This window comes from Mycotypha africana, assembly GCF_025528875.1.
Source record: "Mycotypha africana strain NRRL 2978 chromosome Unknown BDF20scaffold_1, whole genome shotgun sequence".
In the NCBI taxonomy this organism is placed as follows: Eukaryota; Fungi; Mucoromycota; class Mucoromycetes; order Mucorales; family Mycotyphaceae; genus Mycotypha; species Mycotypha africana.
In genome coordinates this window covers 3,311,938-3,334,283 of record NW_026515725.1, presented here as the reverse complement: position 1 = coordinate 3,334,283, position 22,346 = coordinate 3,311,938, and the positions used below count along the sequence as shown (strand labels likewise).

Below are 22,346 nucleotides of genomic sequence, written 5' to 3'. Positions count from 1 at the left end.
TCCAAATGAACAATTTTAGTCAGTTGTCAAGAGTAAAAACAAACAAAAAAAAACTCCTGAAAGAGAAATCATTAATGACAAGAATTAGTGAGGCATGCGATAAGTTGTATTTAAATGATTTTCAAAGGCATAATTCTCATTCTGCTAAATGTTTCGGTAAATGTCTCAACAAGAAGAGATTAAAAAAAAACACAAAATACAAAAAATAAAAAAAAAAAGAAATCATGGCCAGTAACCTGACCCAGGACGAAAGATTACACAAATGTAAGCAACAAGCAAATGGAATGATGTCTTTTGGTATGAATGATAATACTCTTTAATTGAAACAACCATCAAAGATGGGAAAGGTGGAGGTATGTGGGAGAGCATTAACGGAATATTCAGGATTCGTCAAATGGATGGCGGTCCGCAGTGATTTCAGTATGGGTGCCCAAACTTGAGTGATGAAATCATACTCTGTCACGCGGGCCGAGTTTCAGAGTTGAGCAGAAATGCGTTGGTTTCAACGACCGTGATCCGCGCGACGAGTGCTGCAAGCAGCCGTTCTGTGTCAAGGCAGCTTGTTTTGATTTGCTGAATGTACAAGATGGCCTGCTTGACATTGTGTTCATGTCACGTTCTAACATCTAAATCATAAAAACAATCGAAGAAACAATCCAGATTTTCAGCCTTGACCAATTATGGTGTACTGGAACAAATAGGATTTCATCAGGCACATTTCAGCCTTACTAGTAAGCCAGATATCTCGCAGTGGCGTTGTACAATTCATTAACAGGAACAATATTATTCGGTTGTCACTGCTACTTTCTTAATTTCACTATAAGCTCACTTCTACCTCGCATTCATATAAAAGACCATCCAAATTCTGAATCAAAACTAAACCATAGCCTAGTCTGTTTTTGTCAAATCCAAGATGGAAAACAACCCACAGGCCATCCAATGCAATTCTTGGTCTAATAGGGGCAGGTCGTTCTTCCACTTGCAATAGATACTGATTGATTTTGCTTGATAATCGTGCCAAGGGTCGAATTTTTGAAAGCAAGACCATCGGCCTCAGTCAATGTCATGTATTCGGCACATTCTTTCAGTACTTTGTTTTTTAAATTTATAGAACAAGATTGCTCAGCCAGCAGAAATTTTTTCACAGAATGTAAGCCTATACAAACACCTGTTTAGCTTAATAGACGGGGGGGATACAGAGAGGATGAGGGTCACATTGGTATATTCACGAGTTTGGACGGAATGTTGACAACTTTTTTATCAAATGAATGGCAGGCAATTCACAACGGGCAGTAGGAGGTTCATTTCTAGGACTCCAGCATAACTTGAGCTCAAAATATGAATGAAAGAGGCCAATTGATCAGCTTTTTTGTACACAGTAATTCTCCTCAAGAACGACAAAAAAAGAGAGAAAACAGGTGCGGAAAGCACATTCTAACTCAAAAAAAAGGTGAATCAATAAGTTATAAAGTAGGTGAAATCAAACCTGCCCGTTCTGCAAAGCAATGTTGCAGTGTACCGCAGTGGAGATAATGCTTGTCAGTTGGCCACGAAGGAGTCCCTGATGGTACATTTATGCTTTTCTCTCTTTCCGTCTGACCTTGAAGCAATCGTCCTGCCTATGCGTCAGCCCATATTTAAGAGAAAATATTGCTTTTTGGAACCAGCTGTGTGTTGGTTGCTCAAAGAAGAGGATTTCGTAACAATGTGCGACGTACGGACAGAGCTTAGAAACAACCAATGTAAACCTTGCAGTTTCCTTCTTCACCTCATAGCTTCCATCTCCAAGCGAGAGAAGAGATACTATTGCGTGGCCACACAACTGTGTTGAAGGAGAAACTAAAAGAAAGAAGAAAACAATATTCTGTGAAATCTGAAAAAAAAAAAAATACAAATAAACAAATAAACAATTTGAGCCCCTATAAATTAATTGACGTCACCTTCCATAGGCGAGTGAACTCAGTTTTTGTATTCTGTCAACTTTCACCCCGGATTGACGGCAAAGATCAATTGAGCTTCTCCACTTTTTTCTTACCAATAATACAATATTTTAATTCAATGTTTTCGTCTGCTCTTAAGAGAAGTGTAAGCGCTTATGGCATAGTTAGCAGAGACAATCGTCGAGTTCTTAAACTTTCAATTTTATTGTTGTAGCTGGCTACAGCGGCTGTAGGTAGTGTCTTGATCGCTAACGCTGCACCTGTGCTTGCAGAGGAAAAACGAACCAAAGTAAGCAATACGCAAAAATATACCCGAAAATTCATCATTGCTAATATGAAGATCAATAGCTAAGCATTTACGATGAGCCTGAACCAAAAGTTGTCATTGTTGAATCGCCTACGAAATTAGAGGAGCAAGTACACTATGCCCAAAAATATGCCCACCAGACGTTACAGCAAGGAAAGGTAGCGTAGGGTCAATTTTTAAACTCGACTTCATATTTGTCGTAACAAACTTACAAGCTATATACTGCTGTATAAATTTTTTTAGTCACATGTGGATACTTGGGTCAATAAATACAAAACTGTAGAGAATGATTTGAAAACAGATATTGATAACATCATTGATAAAAACGAAGAAATTATGCCCAACATTCTATATGTGGGTGTAGCAGCCTTGGCCGGTACAGTTATTGCACGTAGACGCAACATTGTTCTTCGATTCTTAACTTCCACAACATTGGCTATTGGCACTTCTTATTATTTATTACCCAAAACTACCTGCAATGTGGGACACAAACTTCAAAAACTCGAAAATAGATATCCTCAATTGAAATCCATTCATCAGCAGGTTGACCATGCTATTACGGATGCTCGTAAACAAGCGGATGAAACAGTTAGGAAGTTACGGGGTACAGTCGATGAAAATACCTCTTTTCTCCGCAAAAAAGTTGAGCAAAATGTAGATAAAGTAAGAAGCCAAGTCAACCAAACAACTCAAGAAACAAAAGAAAAAGTCGATGATAAGTTTGATGAAGTGAAGAAGAACGTTGAAAGCATGTATTCGACCAGAGCAAAGGTAACAACATAGAAAGAACATCGCGTTGAAAATACTTCATTTAACTAAAACCCAACTATCTGTCATAGCCTGCCGTTGAAGAAACTTTGAAAAAATCAAGAGATTAATTTATTCTTCTGTCCAATATGTTTATAGTTTCAGTTGACTTTAATAAAAAGCGTGTAGTAGTAAATATGGGGGTTAAAAAAGAAAAACCACACGCTTATTTTGATACCGAAACCCCGTATGGCTAAAATTGTTTGCAATTCCTTCTATGGAACAGTGACCTTTGGCTTATTTGCTGTTTCAATATCAAGAAATAGTATCAACTGAAAAAAATATCCCAAGGCCTCGATCTGTGCAATCTGCTCAAAAACCGCTCACTGAGTAGTGTTTTTCAGTTTATTAATACTCTCCATACAAACCAACAGGCTTCAACGCTTGCTAAGCAATTGCAAAATTTGCCATTCAATACATCCCTTAAAGCATGCTCTAAACTTTCAAACTAAAATATTCGTATATTGACCTCCAGTTCAGTTAAGAAAACTGTTCTACACTCAATTATTGTATTGAGAGTTAGAGCTGATCAATAACTTTCATTCTGTTATGATTCGCTTCATATCAGAGAAGTATTTAAGGTAAGTTAACGAATTGGAGTGCGCAAAAAGAAAAAAAAGAAAAAGGATCTGGAGAAAACTGTAAATGCGTCTGAGTATACGAACTGAAAGTAGATGACGTCGGACTCCACACTATGCTGGCATGGGGAAACAACCGAACTTTGTGCCTGAGCTGAAAAAGTGGTTTGTCTATCCTGGCATAATCTAGTCTGAGTATAACCCACACAATATATTTTTTGCTGTTTCTCTAGGATTTTAATTCTCTTGCTACAACACTCAATCAACAAACAACCACCCTTCTCATCATGCTTAGAAACGTTGCTCGTATTGCTCGTCCCGCATTGAACCGCAGTGTATTACCCGCTGTATGTATTTTCTCAGTGTCAATTTTGATACCAACCTTATTGTCTAAAACGGCATGACTATGGGAATGACAAACAAAACTAACCCCACCTTTTTAAATAGGCTCGCCTCAATCTCGGTGCCGTTGCTACCATGGCTCGTACTTACGCTTCTGCCAAGCCTTCTACTTCTGAAGTCTCTTCCATCCTTGAACAACGTATTTTGGGTGCTAACTCTGAAGTTGACCTTCAAGAAACTGGTCGTGTCTTGTCCATTGGTGATGGTATTGCCCGTGTTTATGGTTTGAAGAACTGTCAAGCTGAAGAAATGGTTGAATTCTCCAGTGGTCTTAAGGTACTTTCTAACTTTTTTATTCCCGTTTTGTGAGGATACAAAACAGGACCAACAAAAAGTAGAATGTGGATGGTTGAACGCATATTAACCAATTTAAAACACTTTTATTGAATGATTCATTATAGGGTATGGCCCTTAACTTGGAACCCGATAACGTCGGTATCGTCGTTTTCGGTAACGATCGTTTGATCAAAGAAGGTGATACCGTCAAGCGTACCGGAGCCATTGTCGACGTTCCTGTCGGTCCCGGTATTTTAGGCCGTGTCGTCGATGCCCTTGGTAACCCCATTGATGGTAAGGGTCCTCTTCAAACTGAAGGTCGTTCTCGTGTCCAAGTCAAGGCTCCTGGTATTTTGCCTCGTCACTCTGTCAATGAGCCTATGCAAACTGGTATCAAATCTGTTGATTCTATGGTTCCTATCGGTCGTGGTCAACGTGAATTGATTATCGGTGATCGTCAAACTGGTAAGACTGCCGTTGCTCTCGATACCATTTTGAATCAAAAGAACTGGAACAATGGTAGTGATGAATCCAAGAAGTTATACTGTATCTACGTTGCTGTTGGTCAAAAGCGTTCCACTGTTGCTCAGCTTGTTAGAACTTTGGAAGAAAATGGTAAGTCTCAATCGTTGAATTACAGTCAATTGAAAACTAAAAAATAATATGCGCCAGTAAATGAATACAATACTCAAGGAATACTATTCGTATGAAATTCCTAGATGCCATGAAGTACTCCATCGTTGTTGCTGCTACTGCCTCTGAAGCCGCTCCTCTTCAATACCTCGCTCCTTTCTCAGGTGCTGCCATTGGTGAATGGTTCCGTGACAATGGTCGTCACTCCTTGATCATCTATGACGATTTGTCCAAGCAAGCTGTTGCTTACCGTCAAATGTCTCTCTTGCTTCGTCGTCCTCCTGGTCGTGAAGCCTATCCTGGTGATGTCTTCTACCTTCACTCTCGTCTTTTAGAACGTGCCGCTAAAATGAATAAGAACTTTGGTTATGGTTCCATGACTGCTCTTCCCATTATCGAAACTCAAGGTGGTGATGTCTCTGCTTATATTCCCACTAATGTCATTTCCATTACCGATGGTCAAATTTTCTTGGAAGCCGAACTCTTCTTCAAGGGTATCCGTCCTGCTATTAACGTCGGTCTTTCCGTCTCTCGTGTCGGTTCTGCTGCTCAAACCAAGGCCATGAAACAAGTTGCTGGTTCTATGAAGCTTTTCTTGGCTCAATACCGTGAAGTTGCTGCCTTTGCCCAATTCGGTTCTGATTTGGATGCTTCCACTCAATTCTTGTTGAACCGTGGTGCTCGTCTCACTGAATTATTGAAGCAACCTCAATACTCTCCTCTTTCTATTCAAGCTCAAGTTCCTATCATCTTTGCTGGTGTTAATGGTTATCTCGATAAGATTCCCGTCAACAAGGTTACTGAATGGGAAAAGGACTTCATTAGCCACGTTGCCACTCAACACAAGGACGTCCTTGAAGAAATTCGCGCCCAAGGTGTCCTTTCGAAGGACCTTGAAGCCAAGCTTCGTGAAGTTTGTGAGAATCACACCAAGCAATTCTATTAGGTGCAGTAATAATGGATGTCTGAACACGACCACAACAGCTTGAAAAAATAACCAACCTGCTAGAAATATTGGAAAGAAAATAACATAAAACAATTTCAGTTTAGAATAGCCCGTACTTTCCTTAATCTTGGTGTCTATACACTATGAATTCAAACCTTTCATTTTTTTGTTATTGTGACATTATGTTGGCTTAAATGCCAGGATTCTTTATAATTCTATTTATTCTTAACTCTTTTAAAGTTATTTCTTCTCATTATTAAAAGTTTGTATTATTCCTGAACATTTTTATTTTACTGTTGAGCCTAATTGAAATCAGCCGTGATACGAATAGCAAATAATTCGAAATAGAGAACAGTAGGTTGGTCATTAGTTGTTAGTATAAAAGTGAAGGGTATATCTATTGCTGAATAGCTGTGAAAAACTGTTTTATGCAAATTCTTCAGGTTTAGGCATTTCACATAAGAGAGCCTCCAACGCCTTCCATGTTTCAACTGATCTACGAGCATATTGTAATTGTTCGTGTACAAAACTTTGATAGAGTATCGCTACGAATGCTTGCTGCTTGTGCAGGTAAGATAATTCATTTGCAACACAATAGCGAATATATGTATTTCTTCTTTGCTGATATATCATTTTTTCTGTATCCTGATATTAATTGAGCTGGTTAATCTCCTGCTTTATGAACAACAAACCGTAATTATATACTTACAGCTTTTATAGCATCATCTAGCCTTGCAACCTCTGCTTCGAGACTGGGGACACCACGGTTTTGATTCACTTTTGCTGTATTAGCTGATATCCTACGATACAGAGCATTAATTGTGTTCAACTCTAACTGTGCCTTCCTATCTAACATTTCCAAGAAGGAAGCGCATATTTCACGATGACTTTTGAGTTTTTCAAGTACGCCCAATGCAGATGTGGCAGCTTCAGCCTCCATAATGGTACTTTTTTGGTCTATGTAAGTACCCACACTGTCATACGCTTGGACAACCTTTTTACAAGCATTACAGTCGGTAACAAAACAAACATGTTCGATGTCACTCAATTCCCTTAAACAGCCAGTTAGAATAGATCATCTCATTAGACTTTTTGCGCTAATCGCATCATTACCTTAAATTATCTTTATATTGTTTCATTTTTTTCGCACGCGCCTCTTTCAAGTGGATCATATTTTCCATTATGCTGCATAATGCATCGTACTTTTCAATTGTTTTTGGTAATCTCTCTTTCACTTGCTTGATTCGCTCGTCAAGGTCTTTTGGTATAAAGCCTTCCAATTCTTCTGTTTGGGGATGGAGGCGTTCAAAATCTTCGCGTAGGTCTGGCAATTTAGCCTTTCTCCAAGCGGCAAAATCCTGTCAATTTATACATAAGTTGTATTTTCTTCAGACATTGAAAAGGATAAAACTACTCAACTTACTGATTGTTCAGTTAGAAATATGATCACTTCTTCGTCGTTTTTAAGCACAGGATGACGAACGATATGATTAATAAATCGAGTTAAACCTTGTATCCTTCTCTCCAAAAAGATCTTATCCTCTATACATCGTCAAGAAGGATATATGAGTATCTATTTTTGATTAATACTGTTTTCCTTCTTCCATCATGACAACACGTTACTGTTCGACATTTTCTTTGGCGGCAAATTCGGGATCACTCTGAAGGGATAACGTTTCAATAATGTTTCCCAAAACCAGTAAAAATCACTATAACGCCGTCTAACAGAGGTTTGTCTTTGCATACTTTGTACCCAATAGTTGATGTGTGTGAACAAGAATCCTTCTTTCTCGGCTACAGAAACTGTAATCTGATCCAAATCTAAGAACCATTGGTAGCTTTCTGTTGAGGCTTTCACAAGAGCCTGTGTAGAAGCCTTGTCGGTGATAAGAGTAACTGGTACAGTATGGCTTGGAATCTCCGTAGTCGTCACGGTGTTTGTCGTTTCTGCAAATTGATCCTCTGATATAACTGCATCTTCTGTTGTTGTTGCTGTGGCACCGTTGCTGGCATCCATCACAGCCAGAGTTTTCTCGTTCTTGTTTGTTATACCACTGCTAATTGAAGTGTAGGCTGCGACAAGTCCGTCTCCATTCATGGTTGGCGAGTTAGACGGTATTCTCCAGGGATCATCGTCAAATGTTTGGTGTCGTTTAGGCTTGAGAGATACAGTGAATAATGGGTTGGCTCGCTTGATAGAAACATATTCAAGGCCTGGTAAGGATGTTGTAGGTAACTCTAAGTATTTCGATGCGTTTTATTTAGTGTGAATATATGATCCTTTCAGCTTTCATAGATGTGCATACCATTTCTATGCTGATAGACTGTAAGTAACGAAAGTTCTAGAAAAAATACAGACCGATATGTCAGCTATTTATGCTTCATCATTTGAGATACTTATACTTTGAATGTTATTTCTAACCCATATTCTTCTGAGCAAATCCAAGCAAAGCCATAGCACAATTAAATTCGTTCCTGGTGATATACATAGCACCTGAAGGCACAGTCAAAGCTACAATCTAAGAATATATAAGTCGTATGTAAATGTTAACGTCAATAAACATTCGGCAAAATCAAATTCGCAAAACTTTTAAACTTATTACCTACTTGCTCAGTTATTTTCGGTCCAAGACCACCTAGGCTTACAATTGTTTCCACAGCCTCTACACTGACTCTATCACCAATAGGACTTGCACGAATATAAGCTGTGTCAAATATTTCAGGCACATCTACTCCGACTTTGTCAAAAAAAAGGAACGTGTTTCGTAAATTAATATGGTATAAAGCTCAGGTTGATTACGCTACGTAGCCTTACCTAAAACATTGGATGCTGCTAGACCATCAGAAACTAAACTATCGCTTATATTCTGAGACTGATTAAAAGGCTGCCTGATTTCATCGACTGGTTCAAAAGTAACGCTGCTCCAGGGGTCTTCTTCTTCAACTGCGTAAGAAATAGATCTTGAGTTTGGCAAGAAGTAATTGTTAGAGGATGGAGTAAATGAAGAAGTAGGAAGATCTTCTGTCATTAGGAAAAATAAGCTGTTTTGCTGAGCACTTTATCGGTTTGTTACTAAAATGCTAGCCTCTCAAAAAAAAAAAAAAAAAAAAAAAAAACGGAAGAAAAACAAATTGAGAAAAAAAATAGAAGGGAACACTTGAAAAAAAAAAAAGGAATATTGCACAAAGGCATCAAAGTTTCGATAAAAGGCTCAGTTCTCTTTTTATTTATAATGGCGATGACGTGGTTTTCACAACATTTGATGAAGCATAGCGAACAACCTTGCCTGATATGTGAATGCACAGAATGAGTTTCGCTGATAAGTTGACACTATTGTCGGGAGGTCGTTATGAACGTGATGAACTTTCTTTTTTACCAATCGAAGTCTAACTCAACTCAGGCACAAGTTATTTCAGAAGTTCCGCTTGAAATTACATGTGAGTGATGAAAATGTTGAAGACTAAGTACAGTACTATCGTAGGTTACTTTTTTCATTCCACAGCACGTTCAAATTCGATCATAAATAGGAGTTGAGTTTTTTGAGGGAATGAATCTATAATCATTGCCTTTGAGGGTTTGAATGGCTTCCCTAGGAACTTGCTACTTAAAGGCCGGCATAAACTTTTGAAGTCATCCATGTGCTTCTTGGGATCGAAGCTCAAGTAAATGATCTTTTGAAGTCGATCTGCTGAGCGTAAAGCTGCTATGAGAGAATTATCCATTCCCTCCTGTGAAGCCTTTATAACAGCAATAATATCCTTTTCCTCCAAGTTGAGTGAACGCAACTTATTTTCTATTTCGCCAACACAGTATGTCACATTGTGTACGTCTAATAATTAAGTTCCGGTCAGCTTCGTCGATATTTATCACCTTCTCATAGTTTTAAAAGAACTTTACTGTTGATTTTTGCATTCACAACTGCATCTTTTAGAGCTTCAGTTGATTCGTCTACACCAAACACTTCATCCATCGACTTTGCTAATAGGTTACTGATTATTCCCACTCCACATCCAAAATTTAGTAGTGCAGTAGGCCGCACGCTTCGTCCGCACCATTCTTTTATATTGTTAAGAATAGTCTCCACAACATAAATATTGCCCAAAAAGTCATCAGTTGTATTTGCAGAGATACGGAATTTCTGCTTCTGTATTTCTTCATAGACGTATCCCTTGCCCCTCAGGATGTCTGTTGACTGTATTTTAAAACCTGAAAATATATTCTCTGTGTCGTCTTTCTGTACCGTTTGTAATAAAAGTGTCATTGCTGCGTTCTTATCATCACGTTCCCATTTCTCCCAGTAAGATTGTAATTTTTGTTTTTCTTCTGCTAACTCCTCTTGAGTAAGCTGATTAGCGTACATGTTTACAGAAATCATCACTAAACAAACCACGGTAAGCAGCCTAGAAACGCTAAAATTGCTACAAATGCATAATGATTTTAACAAATAGTTACCATCACCGGTAGACTGCGTTCTTACAGCTACCGAATGCCAAAGACCTTTTTTCTTTATCGGATCATAGACGTCATATTTCGATTCTTTTATATAAGTCTATGGCATTGGTAAGCGAGTTGATTACTGAATTTGCTGCTTCTTAAATATGGCTGCAATTTAAACTTATCCTACCTTTAAAACGTCTGCTATTTCTTTTGCCTTCTTGGTTATATCCGGACACTTATCAGGTTGAATCACACCAAATTCACCGTTTTTGTCAGGGCCCAACAAAAATCCTACCGAAACGTTGTCTTGTAAATCTCTACCAATTGTGAACGTGCAGTCCGTTTTGTACTCTGCCAGTAATGGTGACGGGCTAATGCCAAGAAAAGGACAACTATATTACGAAAGTAAATAAATCAAGCTATCGCTGACCCTTTGTGGAACTAAAAAATGGATGACTTACGGTTCATTAACCCAAGCTATTTGTGCTCTTCCCTTCTCATCCAATCCTGGCCTTAAAACACTTATACTCTTGATCAGTTGCGTTAAATATTTTTGACCAAATCTCTCCTTGCGCTCTAACTGTTTTGAGTAGGGCCGCCTAATATAGCAAAAAGTGCGTTGATAATCTCAATATCTAACGATAGCAATTTTTGAACACTTACTGATGCATTGGAGCAATACTTTGAGCTATACGTATTTTGGGATCAATTTTATTTATAACAGTTTGGTAACGGTTCTGTTGCACTTTCCGTGTACTGTTCTTATCCTTCTTTGACTTTTGAAGATACGCTTTGCGAAATTCACTTTGGGATAGCTTTGTGTATTCTGTTGATAAAGTCCATTTGTTTTGAAACTTTATACCTTCCAATTCTTGCATAACGAGTTTAGCAGCTTGCTCGCTATCACAATTGACATATGCGCTTGTAGCATTGAGATCTTTATGGAACCTTCTGAAACTCTTATCTTTAAAAAAGTCGATTATCTCTCTCAAATGACCTTGCGGAAGATTGTTCACTTTCACTTGGTAAACAAATGCTTTGCTATCCAACGTTGCGTACAGTCGTGTTGTTGTAGCCGGGGTCATCACTTTCTTCCATTGCAAAACTAGACAAAATATGATGGGTAAGGGGACAATGAGGACTGTTGGCCAACTTTTCTTGAGTGTAACAGAGCAAGTATCTTTTTACAATTCACTTGCTTAGGCTTCAACATGTTGTTGTCTTATAAAATTTTCTCTACCAATTACGATTATTGTGAACTAAAGGAACCGTCCTACAGCGTGTTAAGCACGGATCCTCCACAAACAGCAACATCGTATTTGCGGGGTCTTTTTATTGCTCTCCGGTTAAAAGTTTTCTCCTTTTAGAAAGAGACCAACTCCTTCTATCCCGCGATTCTCACAGCGGGTGTCGATGTCACATTGGATGGAAAGGTTTTCCATTTTCTTTGTGTGTCCATAATCTTCTCCCCCGCATTTTAATTTATTCTTATCGATAAACTTTCCTTTTTCTTACACCTTTTTCTTTTTTATTCTGAATAATTGCATTTAATCCTTTTTCTTCTGTACACCCCACTCTGACGATACTCTTTTTCTTTTAATCCTAATGTTGGCTACTCGCTCAATCTTACGAACAGTTGCTCAAAGTAAGTTATATGCTCATCTCTCCTCATTACCACTCTTTCCACTATTCAAGAAAGACAAAAGAGGCCTTGAAATTAAACGAAGTTCAGACCCTGTTGCTTTTAGGAACTCTATTGCTACTGTACACTCCTACGGTGTGAGGTAACTTTTCAAATATTAGTCAAGTCTTCCATTATAACGTCGTGTTAATCAGAAAAGACAATCCTTTTATGTATTGTAGACATTTTAACGCTACACCAAGAAGAGACGAACAATGTGCCGCTGCAGAATCCGAGCTCTTACGTGAGCAACGTAAGCGTAGACCAGTTTCACCACATTTGCAAATCTATCAACCACAACTTACTTGGTATATGTCCGGAGCGCACAGAGTGACTGGTGCTGCCCTTGGTGGATGTACAGTATATATATATATGATTTGTTTCTAGGTTAAAAATCGAAAGTAATGGAGACACTTATCGTTTGGCTTATTTTCTATAGTATTTTACTTAAGCGCTATGGCCTACGTTGCTGCACCTGCATTTGGTGTTACCATTGACACCGCTAGCATCATTTCGTCAGTAGCTGCTGCACCTTTTGCTGCCAAATTCGCCGCAAAGACTATTGTTGGCTTCCCTTTCGTTTTCCATTGTCTCAATGGTATTAGACACTTGGTAAGTTCTCATTATATTAGTTTGTCAGTATGGAATCAATCACGTAGTAGTAATATCTCATCATTTGTCAATTGAAGGTCTGGGATGCCACAAAGATGTTGGATATCAAGGATGTGTATAGAAGTGGTTATGCTGTTTTGGGTGCAACCGCTGTTGGAACTATAGCCCTTGCTGCTATGTAGACACGATATATCATTTGTTGCATTTTACCTTTCTACGTGAATAGTATACTTAATATTTTATCAATAAATACAGAGACAAAATTTGGCTATTATACCTTCATAACAAACGTAAAAAGATTGTGTTGCCAATTCAACAGGGTTTCCGCACAGAAAGAACACAATCAAAGTTTGCTTTTTTGTTTCTTTTCTCTCTTCCTTACTTTTTGTTATTTTCACTAAAAATGCTCCCGTCCAAAAAGCGTGCAAGGGCATATAATGGTGACGATATCACAGCAACTACTACAACCACCAGCAGTAATAGCAGCAATAGTAACAGTGATTCGTCCTTAATACACCAGAATTCGCAACTACCTTTCTCGCTATACAGCAGCAATAACAGTAGCAATAGCTCCTCATTCTCGACAACGTTTATGGCCAGTACATATGTTTCGTCTCAATTGCCTTCTGTGGCAAATTTTGAAGGTTCTCTTTCTTTAAATAGTGCGGATACGCAAAGTAGCAATAACTTATATAGAAAACAAAGAACGAGTGTAAAACAAGTGTTCGCTAATGTTCCTGAAAGCAAAAGTATGGAGTTGATACCTCTCTCTTCAGTTTTGCCCTTCACTTGCAGCATTACGTGTAACCAGCATATTTCCTACCAGCTACTACAATGGGATTTAGGACAACAAGAGAAAAATTTTCGACAATCTGAATTGGATAAACTGGACACTGTACTTAATCAAAACAGTACGTTGAGTATAACTTGTGTTTTCTTGATGAATGGCTTAAACAACATACTAGAATATCCTGATTGGATCACGGATAACCTAGCAAAGGTTAGTTTAAAGACATCCTTTTTTTTGGATTCCTTTTTTTTTTGCAGTTCATTGCTATATCAGTAAAATTCTTGTATGGTCTGCTGACGAAGGACATTTGTTTCTACTGCAACAGTTGATGGAAAATTGCGGTTTCTCTTTAGTAGAAAAAAACAGTTCCGATGTTGAGCAACACCTGCAACAAACCAGTATTTTTAAAATTGGGAAGGCCTTTGTTACAACTCCTCTCTCATACATTTTGGATAGACAAGCTCCTCACGCTGTACTGAACAAGCTCGAAATTGTCTTTGACTTTGGCAGTAACGGTCAATCGAAGGAGTTTGTAACAAATTGGAAACGAAAGTTCCATGTTGATACAATATCTGAGTATATGGAATATGCACTGAATTTAATACTCCTCAAAAAGACATTCTACATGTATCCGCTGATTTTCAGTAGTTTTTATGCCAAGGTGAACATCAAACATGGGTCATATATATACAACTTAAGTCGCACTCACTCATTTTTTCTTTCTGCCTTCTTTTGTAAAAGAAATTGTCCCAAACCTCAGCTTATCTACCTCATATCGCTCAATCTCTGCAAAAAATTTATATCACGTCGAAATCGACAATGTCCGTCAGTAACCATGAGTTCAGCGAATCTATGTTGCAAAAACTTAAGGTAGGTGACAGAGTTTTTAAGCTGCTCAACGGCTCTAATTATGCTCATTCCAATACCGTTTCACCTCAAACAGGTTATCCGGAAGAATGTAGAGATAATGTGTCCATCGCAAAGCATGGTCGATTCTGTCAGTAGCACAGATAGCGACGAAGAGGACAAAACGGAGGACATTGATAGTTTAGAGAAACAAAACAACTCCCCACAGATGACCGAGAATATGTTCTCAACCTATCTAACATTAGCTATGTATCAATCGATTAAGAAGGAGAATAAGCCGGTAAGGAAAATCAATCTCATGTTTATTGAGACCCTCACCTTCACATTCAGTTTTACTTACTTTCTCCATATTAAAAAAGAAAATGTCGACAGCCAAAATATATTCATATGAGCCACCAAATGCTCTTTGTACTATTGCTCAATTATGGTCAGTGACTTGTTCAACAACTTCGTCTTCTGACTGATGCTTGCATGTACACGCTTTTTCCGTTTCATCAAGGAAAAATGGCTGTATAAAAAAGCAACCTTTTTTGATTGGCACCAATTGGTCTTCAGCTAAAATCTATTATGCATTTGGTTTTTGTCTGTGTGGCTCTTCTTTTTCGATTGCTTAACTCTACTCACTGTGTATTAATTGTTCCTTAATAAACGGTAGACTACTATGAGGTGACTAATTGATTTCTGATCCAGCATTGAATTTTTAAAATATTCATTTTTCCCGTTCGTTTAATAGTTCGTCTGCGTCTAAGGGTAGTGGCTATGTGTTCGAACAACAAAACGATGTGCGATTAAACGATCTCAGTTCCAAAATTTCAGCCATTAAGAATGTACGTCAACACGATTGGTTGTGATGCTTAGCTTGTATGTTCATTCACTTTTTCGTACAACATAATAGATTACAATTGACATTCATCAGGATGTTTCGGATCAAGATAGATTACTAGACGAGTCAGTAAGTAGCGCTCCCTCAACTCTTCGATTTTTAACGAGCTAAAATAATTGAACTTACCACATTATCTTTGTAAAACATGAAAGCATGATTCATTTAGTGGTTTGAATCATCGGCTTCGTAACTCCTTTGGCAGAATGAATAGAATGATATCCAAGCGTCATCAACGACAGCTTTGTTTTTATGTCACAATGGCGATATGTGTTTTTTTCATCATTTATTTTGGAGCACCAATTGCCAAAAGCTTTTTCGGACCCAGCAATTCTGATAACAATAATGCAGAAGCTCATAATGATATTACGACAAACCCAAATGTTTGAATGTCCAAAACTCTTGAACAATATATCATACTTTATCATAAGAGTAAATTCATAAAAACCATGTAGATATAAAAGCTTGAAAGAAACATACAATTCCAACTTTCAAATACTTGAAAAAATAACACTTTATAGTAATTGATTTGAAGTTTCTGATTCACTAGAACCAAAGGTATGAGTTTGTCATCGGTCGGTTGTTCAATAATCGATAGATAGACCAAACGTATTGAGCATTATTATTGGATGTAATAACATACTACACGCCTAGCAATACACTATTATCTTAAGACGTTACTCCATCTTGAATGTAAAATAGTACCTTCGTATATTTATTCACTCGTAAGTGAGTTTTCGTGTGTTGAGAAAAGTTCGGTTTACTGAGATGTAGATGGAAATCTTTCTCCAAATTCTCAAAGTATCGCCAAAAACTGAATGAAACGTGTAATGTCCGAAGTATCTGGCTATTGGGGTCTCGACGTTTTACTGTTGAGCTTTCACCAGTTGGCGAGGGTCTGTGGGACTTGATTCATTCATTATTATTGTCAAAATTTTTAATGTGCATCGTATATGGTGCATGTGAAACCTCAAATGTATCCTCACACGAACTTGTCCAGAGCGTAGACGCGCAGAGATCGTTTTTATGGTGTTTAGTATAATATGTGTTTTCAAGCTCATCTGTATGAAGACGGAGCAATCAAAATTGCCGCATTATTAAAAGCGAGACTGGCATTTCTGTGTTTAAATAACAAATCGTGCCGTTTGCGGTATGCAGTTCGGAATCGCGCTAATGCCCCTCTGCAATCAGATTTGTCGCAAGCAGACAATACATTCCCCTCTTAGTTAGGGGTTTCATTTTTGTCACACTTGGCTTACTGCTAGTATTTCAGAATGTGCAAAAGATAATATGTGGGATTCCATCAACATTATCAAAAAATGACATAACAATGAGGATTGGAAACGGACAGCATCTTTTCTTTTTTTTTTGTATATAAATACCTCTCCTGTGATTTCCATAACTTCTCTTTTCTGCACGACAGTCAAATAACTTGCCAAATCGTTATTTAATTTTCAATCAACATGCCTAAGAATCCTAACTCTAACCCTAATACTGGAAACCAAGGTTTCGCTTCTATGGATCCTGATAAACAACGTGAAATCGCTTCCCAGGGAGGTAAAGCCTCTTCCGGCTCTTTCGAAAAAGGTAGCCAACGTGCCAAAGAAGCAGGTCGTAAAGGCGGCAAGGCTTCTGGTAACACTGATCAGAACAATCGTGATGATGACTACTAAGCTTAAAAAGTCGCGCTTAAAAAGTCGCGTTACAAATCTATCTTCTTCTGTAATAATCTACTCTCGATTTTTTTTGTAAATATTTTCATAAAGTTGTTTCTATACTGTAAATAAAATTCTATTCAACTAGCAAGCTTTCTTTTGAATAAAGCATTTCTTGAATAAAACATATGTGTGTGCTGAATTTAGTGACTGAAATTCCTCCGTGCATTTGAGTATCTTATCTGTTTACCTGTTTGGATCATTAAGCGTGATGCGCCTATTCTTTATTTGATACAAAGTATACCCTATCAGTTGGCTAGTAATTAATATAGCTCTGACTAACATAAATTCTTGGGAAACATTGTGCTTCTTCGCTCAACGATGTATAGATCTACTCTGCTAGGACAAGTCTCCCGGCAATGTGAAAGCCTTATCACCTTTAGATACTTGTTGAACACTCAATCTTGGTTGGCAAGTTGTAACATAAGTTGCTAGCTTGTCCGATCCTTTTAGCATAACAAATTGAACTTTGTGTTATTAAAAAAGGGACAATCGGCGAAAATTAACGTGGCGTATAGTAACTTATAGCCAGCCATGTATATTTTTAGTGTAAAGCAACGGAGATCTTCCAAGTTTTCAATTTGCTCGGACAATAAAGTCTAATCAACTACATAGATGCAAGAATTGCGTTGTTACTTTACTCTGTTTGTGACTGATATCAGGAATGAAGTCAAATCAGAAAATTCCTATGTGAAAGCGGTACAGTTTTAAATATCAGGTACTATGCGACCTAATCGACATAGTTATAATATGTCAATCTTGAAAACAATGAAGAGCAAAGTAGGAATATATAGAAACTTTGAATCGATAATGAGAAGGAGACGATTTGAAACTTCAAGTAAATATCGATTGATGCATCGAAATAGCTGGATTTACAAGTTGACAAATAATTGTCAATGAAAAATGGAACACTGCTATCGGATATAGCACTTATTCTGTTCTTTTAATAGGTTGCCTGATTGCTTCTTTCCCTTGATGTAACGGTATCGATAAAAGTACAAATATGTGCACTATATTTTACATACATCTCGCCGCCAAGCTCTAAAAGCTGATCCATTTGTTAAAACTGTCCATAAGCTCATTTGGCAAAGATTCTCTTTCATCTAAACCAAATATTGACACAGAAAATTCTGCCTTCAGAATTTCCTAGGTTTTGTTGAAGAAATTGAAATACATGATAGTGCCGCCTCTGCATATATGCTTGTGTTGCCTTTAAAAGATAAATGATAGAACATTACTACCAGGACGAGCAGATTTTGGTTGTCATAGCTCAAGGGTAGTGTATCAATTCAACATAAGGAAAGCACTCGTTACGAGTAGCACACGATACTTAACGATAATTTGTATATAATATTGTGAAAGAGTCATACATCTCTCTAAAACGCAACCAGCTCGAAACTGCCAACTGATTGAACAAATTACGCTCGTCATTTCCAGGTGTGCTCTAAAGACAGTCAGCGCTACAGTACTAATTATTGAAAAACTGTAATCAGAAATTCCTCAACGACGAAAACCACAAATAAAAGAGATCCAACCCAATTGAAGAATTGCAAAAGGTGTTTGTACTGTTATCACTATTATGGCCGATCCGCCGTCTCATCAAGCATTGAATGGGTTACAGGCTGCAAGTTGAAAAAAAAAAGGTTAAACTTCAGCCGAAAATCCATAGAATAGCATTAAAATTGAAAGGTTTCATGTAGTAGTAGTCCTTGTTAGTCTATTCAGTATGCAGTTGTGTCCCTATGGATTGATTTTCAGCGACCGCCTTTGAACGATTGCAGGTTCAATGTAATTATCTTTTTCTATAGACAGCTTTCATCTACTTTGAAGGACGATCTTTTTACTACACAGCGTCTATTGCCAGCCCTGTGTCTGAAGATTTGCCGCATCATACAAGAAGTCAAGAGTTGTACATAATACTTATTCATTATCTCAATGTCTTACAAATGTCCCATGACAGCTTGTCCTACCTCCAAAAAACATCTGCTGAGAATTCTCATTGAGATAGTAAAAATAAAGAAATTCTGCAAGTATTGTATGATAGAAGCAAAAGGAAGCCATAGAACAAATTGAGTAAAGGATTTCTCGAACCATTTTTACATGGACCAAAGGCAGAGGTATATATGGTCAAGCTGAACAAAAAGCTGTATGTTGAGCGACTTTATTGCAATTGCAATTGCAAACTCAACTATTCGTAAAGTAGTAGTAGAAGGACTTCCTTCAAATAGTTCTTGCGTATTCATACAAGTTTATTACTAACTTTTCATTGGGTAAGAAATAGTTTTATTTTAATATTACTTGATGCATGCAAATGCAATTGTATTAAATAGCTCCATGTATTCGAGGCTTATTGTTTATTTTATTTCTTATTCTACCATGCTGGCACATGCAAGAAAGTAATTTTTGTCTAAGAACTATAACCTTACTTTAACAAATAGTTTTCTTGTGTTATGGTAATATAGAGTCTACTCTAGCAACAAATAAGAGATAGAAAAGCAGATAGGTAAAAAAAGGGGCGATGAGTAACGTGTCTTGTCTGAATAGTATGAAGGTGATGACGGCATGAACAAGTTTTAGATGCTTGCTAAACTTATTAGTAGCAGATCAAAAGGTTGCAGTAGTATTAGAGTTCAAGCGGAGTGCTCATCTTTTTCTGTAAGTGAGTACGTTGTCTTCCTTTTGTGCAACTGCTATTCTTCGAATCGACAGCAGAGGAAACCCTTTTTTTTTTTTATTTGCAGATGAGAAAAGGAGCCCTTAATCCTTTCGATTCCGCTTTCTCTTTTCTTTACTTTTACATTTTATCATTTTTCTCAATTTTATTGTGGTGGATCTCTACTTAACGTCTGCCTCTCAATACCTTTACGATTGCTATTACTACTATTAAGCTTATCTGTATATATATACCAACGAGAATATCATTATTTTAATTTTAATCTTTCCTCCTTTCCCTTCTGTACATCTTTTCTTTCTGTTTTTATCCTACTTTGAAACCAATTACAAAATATACCTTATTCTATATCAATTATAAAGAACAATGGCAACCACAATCCAGCATTCTAATCCTGTTTTATTACAACAACAACGACAGCAACAGACCACAAAAGATCAAGAAGATGAAGATATCGTTTTGGCTAGCTATCTATCCAACTCTTTAAGATTTGACCAGGTAAAGTATACATCTCCTTTTTTTTATTTTCTTACTCGTCTTCTCTCCTTTTCAATGGCTTTACTTCCATAATACACTGTTGTTTTGGCGCCTTTGAAAGAAAAAGGGGATCAACAAGTTACACAATGGCCTATTTTTGGTTATTCAGTTTATTTATAAATAATTTCTTCATGCACAATTTTACCATTGGTTTTGAAGTCCAAATTTGTTAATTTCTTTTTTTATATTGTAATAACATGTTAGACACAAGATATTTGGCAGCAGCAACAGCAGCAATTACAGCAGTTACAACAGCAACAAGCTTTTTACAACACAGGTAATTTCTATTACTACCCCCAGCCAGCCTATCCTGTAAAACAAACACTACCGGCACAACAGCAGCACCAGCGTTCAAACAGGGTTCGTCAACGAGTATCAAGTAATAACACCGTCAGTAGTAATACATCACTGAACCATCATTTACCATCCAAACATCAATCTCCCAAGAAGTCCTCTTCAACGTCTGCTCTGCCGAAAACAAGCAATTTATCGTCAACATCCGCATCATCATCACCTACTACATCATTCATTTCTACTACTACTGCACGTCCAAAAATGAAACAAGCTCCCTCCTCCTCTGGATCGTCTACTACTTCCGCCAGTCAATCCGTAAATAGCAATAGGCGTCGTTCCATCACAACCATGAATACCTTACAGCAGCAATTGCAGAGGGACCGTCGTCCTTCCATTAGTGAATCTATTATCTCTAGTTCTGCTGCTTCAATCACTTCGGAAATGTCTACCAGCTCAAAACTATCGCTTTCTAAAAAGCTTCGAAAAGTTTTTAGTATGAACAACATGAAGTCAACCATAGCCTCACATGATCTGAATACATTGAAAAAAAGAAACGGGTCCAATTCCTCCGTGGTTTCATCCATCGCCAGTGTAGCTCGTTCTTCAACATCTTCAATAGAGACGACATCATCAACAAAGAGCTCTTTTAGACGTAGATCTATCGCTTCACTATCAGCTTTATTTTCCAGAAACTCCATAGCTTCTACCTCTACAACGTCCTCAACCACAATGTCAACAGTATCTGAGGTAGCAGAAGATAATTCTACTTCTTCAGCGACATCGAACATCAACAAAAAGAATACAACAGCGACAAGAAAACATTCAACAGGCGATCTGCGTCATCTCGTAAAAAAGGACAAAAAAAAGACTCTCCATGGTGATACTGTTAGTTCAGGCAATACTCAGCTTCGCGTAGATACAACAGCACGAAAAGGGGTGTTAAAAGGTAAACATTGAAAATAGATAAACCAGTGATGAAGATCTTTTTATTTTATTCTGACATATTTCTTGATTTGCTTTTGCTATAATTAGTTCGAACGTCCTCCTCAACCTCTAGTGTTGCTCCCGAGTCGCCCAATTCTGCAATTTCAACACGATCATCTATTTCCACAAGGCATGCTACCGCCACTAATACTGCTCGTACATTCATTCAATTACCTGATCCTGGTTTACCTTCACCTACACCCTCTACAAGCTCTTCATCAAAGGTTGATAATCATCATAACAATGAAGACTCTACTAATGCCATCACTAAGCCCAATGTAGGCTTCCATTATGGATTTGGATTGCACAATAGCTCACCCAGATTGAGGCCCACTGCTAATTCCTCTACCAGCTCACTGGCAATCGTTCAAACGCCTATCAATGAAGAAGAACAAAAGAGATTAATTAGAAAGATACGCTTCGACCCTACAATTACAGTTCATGAAACTTTCCATGCTTCTGAGTACGACCGTCGCTGTGATAATAATGCTACTTGTCAAAAACTGACACCAGCTCTTGCTTTGAAACTCAAGCAAGAGTTGAATGAATATAAATTGATGGAAATGGAAGTTCATGTGGAAAGCAGACAATATACTCAATTCTTCTTGTAATATTAACTTATCTCTAACTAAAAAACATCCTTTTCAATATCATTATTTACTACTTATCAAAGCAAACTTTTTCGGTTTTTACGAGCTTTAAATACAGTCATTCACTTAATAACTTTCAATGTCTCTCTATTTTATTTTATTTTACTTTTATATATATATATATATATATAGAATGAATGTACGCTTGAAACAAATAATAATTTTAAAGCCTTTTTTTTTGTTATTATTGTCATTTAATGTTGTGGCCATCTTCATTGAACAGGATAACTCATTTCTGATCTGCCATAGACATTTTGCGTACCTGGTTTTTTTTTTTTTTTGTGAAAGTGAGCACCCCATTTTCTTTCAGCACGCTACTCAAAAGTCACGGTTTCTTG

The 22,346-nt window shown here is 37.5% G+C and overlaps 10 protein-coding genes across 10 annotated transcripts; 7 read left to right on the top strand and 3 right to left on the bottom strand.

Moving 5' to 3' along the window:
• Positions 1-449: 449 nt before the first annotated feature.
• Positions 450-1,048, bottom strand: BDF20DRAFT_831999 (uncharacterized protein; the record flags this gene model as incomplete). Its single annotated transcript, XM_053078499.1, has 2 exons — positions 450-626; positions 830-1,048. 2 exons carry the CDS (start codon positions 1,046-1,048, stop codon positions 450-452), a joined length of 396 nt encoding a protein of 131 aa, XP_052941269.1.
• Positions 1,049-1,974: 926 nt separating this feature from the next.
• On the top strand, positions 1,975-3,107 carry BDF20DRAFT_847753 (apolipo protein O-domain-containing protein). Its single transcript, XM_053079821.1, has 4 exons — positions 1,975-2,085; positions 2,155-2,229; positions 2,289-2,405; positions 2,491-3,107. The coding sequence occupies exons 1-4, from the start codon at positions 2,059-2,061 to the stop codon at positions 3,028-3,030; spliced, it is 759 nt and encodes a 252-aa protein (XP_052941268.1). The 5' UTR covers positions 1,975-2,058; the 3' UTR covers positions 3,031-3,107.
• Positions 3,108-3,919: 812 nt separating this feature from the next.
• Positions 3,920-5,889, top strand: BDF20DRAFT_904353 (ATP synthase subunit alpha; the record flags this gene model as incomplete). Its single annotated transcript, XM_053083021.1, has 4 exons — positions 3,920-3,979; positions 4,080-4,310; positions 4,436-4,925; positions 5,030-5,889. The coding sequence occupies 4 exons, from the start codon at positions 3,920-3,922 to the stop codon at positions 5,887-5,889; spliced, it is 1,641 nt and encodes a 546-aa protein (XP_052941267.1).
• A 426-nt stretch (positions 5,890-6,315) lies between these two features.
• On the bottom strand, positions 6,316-8,918 carry BDF20DRAFT_812860 (uncharacterized protein; the record flags this gene model as incomplete). Its single annotated transcript, XM_053076833.1, has 9 exons — positions 6,316-6,534; positions 6,599-6,941; positions 7,003-7,247; positions 7,313-7,431; positions 7,513-7,740; positions 7,891-8,127; positions 8,312-8,408; positions 8,497-8,627; positions 8,705-8,918. 9 exons carry the CDS (start codon positions 8,916-8,918, stop codon positions 6,316-6,318), a joined length of 1,833 nt encoding a protein of 610 aa, XP_052941266.1.
• A 463-nt stretch (positions 8,919-9,381) lies between these two features.
• On the bottom strand, positions 9,382-11,412 carry BDF20DRAFT_831996 (S-adenosyl-L-methionine-dependent methyltransferase; the record flags this gene model as incomplete). The annotated part of the gene is made up of 6 exons (XM_053078498.1): positions 9,382-9,719; positions 9,788-10,267; positions 10,343-10,439; positions 10,515-10,719; positions 10,789-10,926; positions 10,991-11,412. The coding sequence occupies 6 exons, from the start codon at positions 11,410-11,412 to the stop codon at positions 9,382-9,384; spliced, it is 1,680 nt and encodes a 559-aa protein (XP_052941265.1).
• A 260-nt stretch (positions 11,413-11,672) lies between these two features.
• Positions 11,673-12,968, top strand: BDF20DRAFT_81228 (succinate dehydrogenase cytochrome b560 subunit). Its single transcript, XM_053076765.1, has 5 exons — positions 11,673-11,972; positions 12,060-12,111; positions 12,191-12,363; positions 12,448-12,620; positions 12,698-12,968. Exons 1-5 carry the CDS (start codon positions 11,933-11,935, stop codon positions 12,800-12,802), a joined length of 543 nt encoding a protein of 180 aa, XP_052941264.1. The 5' UTR covers positions 11,673-11,932; the 3' UTR covers positions 12,803-12,968.
• A 425-nt stretch (positions 12,969-13,393) lies between these two features.
• On the top strand, positions 13,394-14,835 carry BDF20DRAFT_847712 (uncharacterized protein). The gene is made up of 5 exons (XM_053079820.1): positions 13,394-13,449; positions 13,520-13,620; positions 13,736-14,071; positions 14,152-14,557; positions 14,637-14,835. The coding sequence occupies exons 2-4, from the start codon at positions 13,561-13,563 to the stop codon at positions 14,413-14,415; spliced, it is 660 nt and encodes a 219-aa protein (XP_052941263.1). The 5' UTR covers positions 13,394-13,449; positions 13,520-13,560; the 3' UTR covers positions 14,416-14,557; positions 14,637-14,835.
• Positions 14,836-15,966, top strand: BDF20DRAFT_847710 (uncharacterized protein). The gene is made up of 4 exons (XM_053079819.1): positions 14,836-14,943; positions 15,011-15,104; positions 15,173-15,229; positions 15,313-15,966. The coding sequence occupies exons 1-4, from the start codon at positions 14,939-14,941 to the stop codon at positions 15,544-15,546; spliced, it is 390 nt and encodes a 129-aa protein (XP_052941262.1). The 5' UTR covers positions 14,836-14,938; the 3' UTR covers positions 15,547-15,966.
• A 608-nt stretch (positions 15,967-16,574) lies between these two features.
• On the top strand, positions 16,575-17,167 carry BDF20DRAFT_847705 (uncharacterized protein). Its single transcript, XM_053079818.1, has one exon. The coding sequence runs from the start codon at positions 16,621-16,623 to the stop codon at positions 16,828-16,830; it is 210 nt and encodes a 69-aa protein (XP_052941261.1). The 5' UTR covers positions 16,575-16,620; the 3' UTR covers positions 16,831-17,167.
• Positions 17,168-19,662: 2,495 nt separating this feature from the next.
• BDF20DRAFT_847701 (uncharacterized protein) lies at positions 19,663-22,180 on the top strand. Its single transcript, XM_053079817.1, has 3 exons — positions 19,663-20,041; positions 20,285-21,320; positions 21,407-22,180. The coding sequence occupies exons 1-3, from the start codon at positions 19,910-19,912 to the stop codon at positions 21,967-21,969; spliced, it is 1,731 nt and encodes a 576-aa protein (XP_052941260.1). The 5' UTR covers positions 19,663-19,909; the 3' UTR covers positions 21,970-22,180.
• Positions 22,181-22,346: the final 166 nt, after the last annotated feature.